The 9,562-nt window shown below is 34.8% G+C and overlaps 1 protein-coding gene and 1 non-coding gene across 2 annotated transcripts; both read left to right on the forward strand.

Annotated features, from left to right (window-relative positions):
* Positions 1–1,763: 1,763 nt before the first annotated feature.
* On the forward strand, positions 1,764–1,870 carry LOC133036395 (small nucleolar RNA R71). The gene has a single exon (XR_009687054.1). It is a non-coding gene; the product is annotated as a small nucleolar RNA R71 (small nucleolar RNA).
* Positions 1,871–4,889: 3,019 nt separating this feature from the next.
* On the forward strand, positions 4,890–9,209 carry LOC115711456 (uncharacterized). Its single transcript, XM_030639799.2, has 5 exons — positions 4,890–5,100; positions 5,720–6,998; positions 7,836–8,105; positions 8,206–8,361; positions 8,783–9,209. Exons 1-5 carry the CDS (start codon positions 5,093–5,095, stop codon positions 8,900–8,902), a joined length of 1,833 nt encoding a protein of 610 aa, XP_030495659.2. The 5' UTR covers positions 4,890–5,092; the 3' UTR covers positions 8,903–9,209.
* The last annotated feature ends 353 nt before the right edge of the window (positions 9,210–9,562 follow it).

The raw sequence follows: 9,562 nt of genomic DNA on the forward strand, positions 1-9,562 counted from the left end.
CAAATGATGTTTTGTCTTTGCTTTCTTGCGGCTCGTGATCCTTAGCAATTTCTTTAAGGGGAATCTTCTTTCTCACCTTCTTACTATTTTTGAATTTGGACTCCTCAACCATGTTAGGATCCATATCTCCAATTGCTAAGCATTCTCCTATTGCATCCGGAGCACGCATAGGATGAAAGACCTTGAATGTGGCTTGCTCATCTTGAGCTCTCATGGTAAGCTCTCCCTTTTCAACATCTATCAAAGTTCTTCCCGTGGCAAGAAATGGCCTCCCTAAAATGATTGGAACTTCCCTATCTTCCTCATAGTCAAGAATAATGAAATCGGCCGGAAAAATGAACTTATCCACTTGTACCAACACATCTTCAATTTTCCCTTCCGGATGAGCCATGGAACGATCCGCTAATTGCAAAGTGACGGTGGTTGGCCTTGCTTCTCCAATTCCCAACTTCCTAAAAATAGACATAGGCATGAGATTAATACTAGCTCCCAAGTCACAAAGAGCTCTTCCAACATCTCGACCCCCTATAGAAATAGGAATTGTAAAGCTGCCCGGATCTTTCAATTTGGGTGGAATTTTACTTTTCAACATAGCACTACATCCCTCCGTCAAAGCGACCGTTTCAAACTCGCCAAGCCTCCTTTTCTTTGTCAAAATATCCTTCAAAAACTTCACATAAGTTGGCATTTGCTCCAAAGCTTCCACTAAAGGTATATTGATGTGGAGCTGCTTTAGAACATCAAGAAATCTCCGGAATTGACCATCGTCTTGTTGTTTCTTGAACCGTTGAGGAAATGGTGGCGGTGGCTTTTGCAAAGACTTTTCTGCAGTAGAATGCTGACTGGATGCTGTAACTACTGGGGGAATTTCAAAGAAGTTCTTGGTTTTTTCTTCATTTCCCCCTCTTTTTGGATTGAAGAGAGACTCTTTCTTTTCTTGCGGCTACATTTGACTCAATTATTTTTCCACTTCTCAAGGTTACCGCTTTGCAATGTTCTTTGCAATATCTTCTTGGGTTTTCGGTGTCACTAGGCAAAGTGCCTTGTGGTCTATTCTTCAAATCATTGGCCAATTGCCCCAATTGAACTTCAAGATTCCGAAGAGATGCTGCTTGGCTTTGAATTACAGCGTCATTCTTGGCCATATAATCTCTCATTAAGCTCTCCAAAGAACTAGTTTGAGAGCCTTGAGGTTGGTGAGGTTGTTGAGGTCTTGGTTGTTGAGAAAAACCCGGTGGGAATGATTGCTTTCCTTGTGTTTGTGCTCCACTTGAACTTGCCCCTTGACCTCCCCATGAAAAGTTTGGATGATGCTTCCATGTCGGATTGTAGGAGTTTGAGTATGGATTGTTGTTGCGGTTGAAGTTTTGATTACCCACATAGCAAACCGAAGCTGGATTTGAAGGGCAATTTTCAAAAGTATGCCCATCACCACAATACACACAAGAGATTTCTGCCCTTTGAATGGCGGTAGTGGTTGTACACTTCCTCCCATATTCATATTCTTCAAAATGTTGGTCATTGAGGCCATTTGAGCGGTTAGAGCGGTCAAAGCATCTACTTCAAGGACACCCGCTACTTTTCGACTTGTCGGAGCTCTATAAGTTGACCATTGATAGTTGTTGCTAGCTATCCTTTCCAAAATCTCAAAAGCTTCATTGTAAGACTTGGAAAGAATGGCTCCATTAGCCGAAGCGTCCAACACCATCCTAGAAGCCACATTGAGACCATTGTAAAATGTCTCAAGTTGAATACAATGAGGAATACCATGGTGTGGGCACTTCCTTAACAACTCCTTGAATCTTTCCCAAGCATCACTAGTAGTCTCGTCTTCCAATTGTTGAAAAGACATGATCTCGCTTCGAAACTTTGCATTTCTTGTTGGAGGAAAGTACTTTCTCAAGAATTTTTCAGCCAAGTCATTCCAATTAGTCACCGAATCGGGAGGAAGAGTGTTAAGCCATGCTCTAGCCCGATCCCTCAAGGAAAATGGGAACAACTTCAATCTTAAAGCCTCTTCACTTACTCCTTGTAGCTTGAAAGAATCACTCACCTCCAAAAATGAGCGAATATGGAGGTGAGGATCTTCCGTTGGCGACCCACCAAATTGACCAACCGTTTGGAGCATTTGAAACATGACGGGCTTGAGCTCAAAGTGAGGTGCTTGGATTTCGGGTCTCACAATACCGGATTTAGCTCATTGAACATAGCTGCATACTCTCTTATTGCTCGGGCTCTATCATCGGCCAAAGCAATAGGATTGGCTTCATTATGAGCACCCCCAATTTCAAACCCATCGGCCATATTGCAGCGTTTTTTAGCCTTTTGTTCCTTCCTCCTTTGTCTAAAAGTGCGTTCAATTTCGGGGTCAATAGGAGCAAGTTCAAGGTCTTCTTCTTGCTCGTTCATACACTAGTTTACACCTGAAAAATAAAAATTCAGCGCACCAAATAGGATTAAAACCTTAAACCAGAAAATAAATTGCAAAATAGTTGATAATACACAATTTTTAGTTTCAATCCCCGGCAACGGCGCCAAAAACTTGTTGTGAAAATTATATACGCAAGTATACGCAGTCACACAAGTAATAAAGTGATAAGTAAGATCGTCTCCACAGGGATTGCAAACAAAGCTTGATATAAAATCAACTAATTACAACTTAAAATAAAAAGAAATAATATGTAAATGGTTGAGTAATGATTCAAAATTAAAATTGACAAAAATTAAACTTGCTGAAATTAAAACTACTGCTGCTAGAAAAATTGTTTGCAAGATAAAAAATATAATATGGCAAAAATGGCTTGAATAACTAATTCCATCTAGTCGAGTTTTTTTACGGTCGATACGACATTGGTTCGGCATTACTTTAGCATTACGCTGAGATAACAACAAATTCCTCTAGGCTTGTGAGAATTTTCCAACACTCACAACTTTAATCCTACCATTAAGCTCAATATATTCCTATATCAAACCAAGACGGGACACCATTCAAGCATTCATTTGGTAAGTTATGCAAGGTAAATGAAATATTCCTATCCACTTACAAAGAAAAGCCTAAATCTAGGTTTTCACTTGCTTCATTCAAGTTGAACTACTAGATCTAGCCCTTCCAGTACAAGATCTAGCTTAGCAAATTGTTATTCATGGCCAAAAAACAACAATCAATTAAAATGAAACTCACTTGAATGAACAAAGGCAAACAAATACTAAAGTAAGCTTAAAATTTAATCATACCCAACTTAGAAGTTCATAGTCATTCAAGCCTCAAAAGCTTAGCTCATATTCAAATAAGAAGATAAAATCCAAGCTAAAAATACTTCATCCATGGCTGCTGCCCAAATTTACTGATCTCGAAGTTTTGAATACTAAGTACAAACAACAATAACAAAGAGAAAAATAAAGAAGACTATCAAGAAAGGGTAAAAGAAAATTCAAACACTAGACTTGGTCCCCTCTTCTTTTTTCTTTGTTGTACTTCCCGCAATTAAAGCTCCTCCATAGAAAAAATAGCAGCTACCCCGTACTGTACATACAAGATGATGAAGATGACTATCGTGTACTTCCTCTTTCCTTTTCTTTTTGATGTTGGGTTTTTAGGGTACCAACCTCCTCACCCAAAATAGAAGCCCAAACTTTTCCACTTTGGCCCACTAGGGTGAGACCCCTTTCTTCCATGTCAGCTAGCTGATGCAATTTGAGTGATTGGACCGAAGTTGCTGAGGTGGATAAGTGAAATTCGTGTTTCCACGTCACTGCCAGGATGCTGAATTCACTTCAGCATTGCTTTAGCATTGCTTCAGCAACCAACCCAGTTCCAGCTTGTACTCCTTTTCTTCCTTGCTTCTTTCTCTTTTACCTATCAATTTAATTCCTCCTTTTTCAACAAAATAAGCACAGTTAATTGGAAAAACACACCCAACAATATCAATATTTACAAAACTTAAAGGTTAGATTACTAAATAGAAAATAACACTAAAACTAATTAAAAATAAGCAAAATAAACACATTTTCATTACTCTCCTCACAATACTTTAGTTTAAAAGCATAAAAATTAACTCTATACCATAGAGTTATCACAGATGTATTTGTAATAGTATAGTTTAAATTGTAAACTAATTATTCGGAAACATTTAATAGTTATTAAACACAATAAAATTTAACATGATTAATTTTAAATTTTTTGAAATTTTCAAAATTTTATAGAATGTATTAAATAACTACAATGTATATGATTATGAAAAAAATTATGATTAATTTTTCTTTTAGATACCGAAACAAATAAGGTGCATCAATACATTCCTTTTAAAGAGTGCATTGTAGAATTTATATAACATACAAATTATTAAAATGGGGTGTATTTATAAATTTTTAAAGTGTAAAGAAAATTGGAAATGCACCTCTTAAAATGGATGTACTGATACACTTCTATCTGTTTTGGCATTCGAAATAATTTTTTAGTCAAATTTTTTCTCATGTTCATGTACGTTATAATTATGTAAGACGTCTTACAAAATTTTAAGAAATTCGGAAAAATTTAACACGCTAAAAATTAGATTCAAAAAATGTGTTACACACGCAACTATTTTATTTTATTTTATACGTGTGTGAAATAGACTATTTAAATATTGCTTTCGATATTATAAATTATTTCGAATTTTTCAAAATTTTATAAAATATCTTAAATAATTATAACGTAAATAAATATAAAAAAAATTGAACTAATTTTTTTTTAATACTAAAATAGTTAAAATGTGCATCAATGTATCATAAGGTGCATTAAAATTTTAATAATAATATTTATCAAAATAATAATAATAATAATAATAAAGTGGTTATTCTTAAAAAAAAAAATGATAATGATTTTGAGTTTTTGACTTGAAGAATATAGACACGTGGCATAAGGAGACCCATTCGGGAAAGAAACGGAATCTGAGGCTAAAGATTCTGAATCAAAACCTCGTCTTCCCCAAACTCTCTCCCCTTAAACCCTAGAAATCTCACACAGCGCCGGGATCCATGATTTACAACTACTGTTTACACAAGCTGATTTCATTCATGAGAATAAAATGCTAATTACAACCATTCGAAAACCATGGCAAGGTCCGTTTTTATATTATGTTTTTATTTTTCACAAAATTGAATTGTGATTTAGAAAGATTATATCAAGTCATCGATTTCAGTATAAACAGCTTAGTCGATCCAATTTTTGTGCATGACTTCATATCAGAAATCTTTAGTTTTCTCATGCCTTTAATGTTTTGCTGTTTAATTTTCTCTCATATAAGTAAATGGATTATCAAATTATGATCACAAATTGATGTTGAGCTTCATAAAAGTATAATTATACCTCAAGGATTAGATCGTGCTTTTTTCTTTCTCTTTTTGTTGGTTGTTGTTTGAGTAATGTGTTTAATTGATTGTTTTGATTATAAAAATTCAGATTTTTGATTTAGGTATAAACAGCTTAGTTAATCCAATTTTTTGTGCATGACTTCATTCTTCAATGCTAGGGATATATACCAATTCATATCAGAAATCTTAGTTTTCTTTAATTTTAGATCATGTGAGTAATTGAAGTATCAAATTATGATCACATTGATGTGGAAGCATGATTCTACCTCAACGATTAGATAATGTTTTTTTCTTTCTCTGTTGGTTGATGTTAGAGTAATGTCACCAGAGTGAGATTAATTGATTGTTTTGAATTATCATAATGCAGATTTTTGACTTCTCAATATATCAAGAGAGTTTATACAAATTCAGGGAACAATGGGACAACTTCCATAGGGCTAAATATTCCCAGATACAAATTGTACTCACAATACAGATGTTCTGATAGAGTTCATGCTTCATTGCCACTGTATAACAGCACCAAGACTAGTTTTTCCAGGAATTTCTCAGTGTTTTCAGCCCAAATTGCATGGAAAAGGCTTTCTCAAAACTGTTATTCCAATAATGCTACTACTATTTCCTCCATAAATAGGATTGCTCAAGCTATCAGCTTAGCGATAACTCGGTCTCATCCCATTGTTCCTGGTATTTTCGCCTTCACTTGTGGACAGGTAGCATGGGCAGAGAGATCATTCATGGAAGTAGAACACCACCACCACCACACATCAAAGAATTCTTTTTATATGTATGCACAAGATGGGCATGCTTACATAACCTCATTACTTTGGTCAATTTTAGAAGGAGTAATGTTGTTTATAAGAGCTCTCTATTTATCGATTTTGTTCACACCTAGTGTAATGATGGCACCTTTTGCGGATAGTTTTGGAGTTCAGTTCAGGAAAACTTGGCTTCTGGTGGTTCATCGTACCTTGGAGAAAGCAGGGCCAGCATTCATCAAATGGGGTCAATGGGCTGCTACACGGCCTGATCTTTTCCCTCGGGATTTATGCAACCAGCTTTCTGAGCTTCATACAAAAGCGCCTGAACATAGTTTTGAGTATACAAAGAAAAGTATTGAAAGAGCATTTGGCCGCAAATTATCTGAAATATTTGAGAATTTTGAAGAGACGCCCGTGGCATCTGGAAGTATTGCTCAGGTGCATCGAGCTTCTTTGAGGTTTCGTTACCCTGGTCAAAAGGTTAAGCCAATGACGGTTGCTGTGAAAGTCAGGCATCCTGGTGTTGGTGACTTAATTAAGAGAGATTTTATGATAATAAATTTTGTAGCAAAAGCTTCTAATTTCATTCCTACATTGAAATGGTTAAGACTGGATGAAAGTGTACAGCAGTTTGCGGTTTTCATGATGTCCCAAGTTGATCTCGCGAGAGAAGCTGCTCACTTGAGCCGATTTATATACAATTTCCGCCAATGGAAGGATGTTTCATTCCCTAAGCCTGTCTATCCGCTTGTGCACCCTGCTGTTCTGGTGGAAACTTTTGAGCAAGGGGAGTGTGTTTCACACTATGTTGATGAACTCGAAGGCCATACTCGAATCAAATCAGCACTTGCTCACATTGGCACAAATGCACTCCTAAAGATGCTCCTGGTAACATTTCTTACACATGACCATTCTATGAAAATATCACTTCTATAGTTGGTTATTTCCTTAATTTTTAAGTAGTGGCTGCAACTTTGTTCCTTTACATGCATTACTAGTTTTCAGTTGATGATACACATAAATAAATAACTGTAGCCCGAATAACTAAGATGATAAATATTAGAGTCTTTTGTAAAAATAGCCTTTTTGAAATTTTTTATTAAAAAAATAACTTTACAAAAAATTATGAGCAAAATATTGTATAGTCGCATAAACGACCATAAATTATAATGTACGATCATAGATTTATACTGTGCGACTATCATAGTCGCATAGAGTTAATTAAGTGAGGTTATTTTACAAATTTTAGTATTTCACATTGTTAGTTTTGCAAATTTCCCTAAAAATTGTAGTGCTAATTAGTTGATAATGCAATATAGACATCTCTTCCTAACACAGTTCATGAATATATTTTGAAAATTATGTGTAATAGCATTTATTGTTGTTTGATAGTGTTAGAATAAAAAATAAAAAATAATAGAGAATTCCACATTAGTAACTGATAATGTGTGGAAACTTAATACCACATATAAAATCAAGTCACTTCTTTTATAGCCATACATCTTACTATGACATCCAAGAAATCATGTGTTTATAATTTGATCACCTTTATTTTGTATTGTTAAAAGGAAATTTTAAAGGAGAGGCTTGTTTCTTGCAATTCTTTGTTTGAGTGGATTACTTTTTATACCATATTTTGAAATTATCTTTATTTCAGTCATGAGCTTTCGTACCTTTAAAATTTGCAGTACAAAGTTCTGAATTTCAATAATATCTTTTTTTTAGGTGGACAACTTTATACATGCAGATATGCATCCGGGAAATATCCTTGTTCGGGTAGGTCAGAGCGATTCTCCTCGAAAACGGCTTTTGAAATCTAAACCTCATGTCGTATTCCTCGATGTAGGCATGACTGCTGAACTATCTGGAAGTGACAGAGTAAATTTACTAGAATTTTTCAAAGCCGTTGCTCGTCGGGATGGTCGCACAGCTGCTGAGAGCACATTGAGGCTATCTAAACAACAAAAGTGCCCAAATCCAAAGGCATTCATTAAGGCAAAACTCTTCTACTTGTTTCTTTAACAGGTTTTGGGATTACAATGCATAAAGATTTGATCTTTTCTTTTTTTCAATCTAACTTTGTTGTGTCTTCCAGGATGTGGAGGAATCATTCACATTTTGGGGTACACCAGAAGGTGAGCATGTACATCCTGTTGAGTGCATACAACAATTGCTTGAAAAAGTTAGGCGTCATAGAGTCAACATCGATGGCAATGTCTGTACCGTTATGGTAACAACATTGGTTCTTGAGGTAAAATTCTTTGCTTTTTCTTCTTCTCCTTCACTTGGCATGAAAAACAAGTAACTGCAGGCTTAGTATGGAAACTGAAACTTAGGTGACATTTGATTGGAGATAATGAAATGGAATGGAATGAAAAGGAAAGGAAACAATTTCTATTCTATTCCTTTGTTGGTTACATTTTAAAATATTTGAATAGAATAACTTTTTCATCATTTTGGTGGAATGGCTATTCAATTTTGAAATAGAAGGAATGACCAGATAAAAAGAAATACATTTTAAATTTGATTCCATTCTTATCCTTATTCTCATTTTTATATTTTCATTCATCCCAACCAAACGCTACTAGTGGTGCTGCCATTATGTGTTCAGTGTTCAGTGTTCTTTCGGCTTTGAAAATTCACATAACGTGTTTTCGATTTTGTTGGTGTAGGGTTGGCAATGTAAACTTGATCCTGGCTACAATGTTATGGATACTCTGCAAACTTTGCTCTACAAAGCTGATTGGGCTAAGTCTCTTTCTTACACAATTGAGGGGTTGATAGCCCCATGAGAAGAAAACCTAAGTTGTTACAAACAATTTTGACACTTGTAAAAATAAAACAAATAAAAAAAATCACACACCTAGTTGTTATTTGACATTAGTCATATTAATCCTAACACAATTTTAAGAGAGATATATAATATACACATTTTTACATGACCCAAAAAAGCAAAAGTGTTTATGGATGAGATGTCATACTTTAATGCTTTCTTGATTTTTTGATAGCTTTTATGTTTGGCTTGAGGGTGTCAAGCAAATTTATCAACAACTTAATTTTAGAGAAAATAAAAAAAAAAATCACATTTTTATGATTTTATTAGATTTTATGATTCTCATTTATTAAATGTACTTTATAAATCAAGGTTTTGGTAATTGGATAAATGATGTGTTTGGTAGGATTGAACATCGGACAAGTTAATTGGGTTTCGGGTCTAAAAAATAAAAGCCTAGCATGCTCGTTTAAAGGATTTGGGTTTGTGGATTTTGAGCTCGCGGATTTGGATAGGGCGAGTCAACGGGTTGACTCAACGTTTATTTTTTCCACCCAAATTCTTTTGAAAAAAAGAAAAACATTTTAAATCCAATAATTCAAAATTAAATAAATTATTTGTCAAATTTATGTTCATTGTTCATGAAAATCATAAATGAAAACTAAAAGCGAAAAAATTT

Source organism: Cannabis sativa, chromosome 3 (assembly GCF_029168945.1).
Source record: "Cannabis sativa cultivar Pink pepper isolate KNU-18-1 chromosome 3, ASM2916894v1, whole genome shotgun sequence".
Lineage (NCBI taxonomy): Eukaryota > Viridiplantae > Streptophyta > Magnoliopsida > Rosales > Cannabaceae > Cannabis > Cannabis sativa.

Bases quoted from the DNA above. Each gene is read 5' to 3' on its own strand.
- LOC115711456 (XM_030639799.2), top strand. The intron at 6,999-7,835 runs GTAACATTTCTT...TCTTTTTTTTAG, and splicing joins CACTCCTAAAGATGCTCCTG to GTGGACAACTTTATACATGC. The intron at 8,362-8,782 runs GTAAAATTCTTT...TTGTTGGTGTAG, and splicing joins TAACAACATTGGTTCTTGAG to GGTTGGCAATGTAAACTTGA.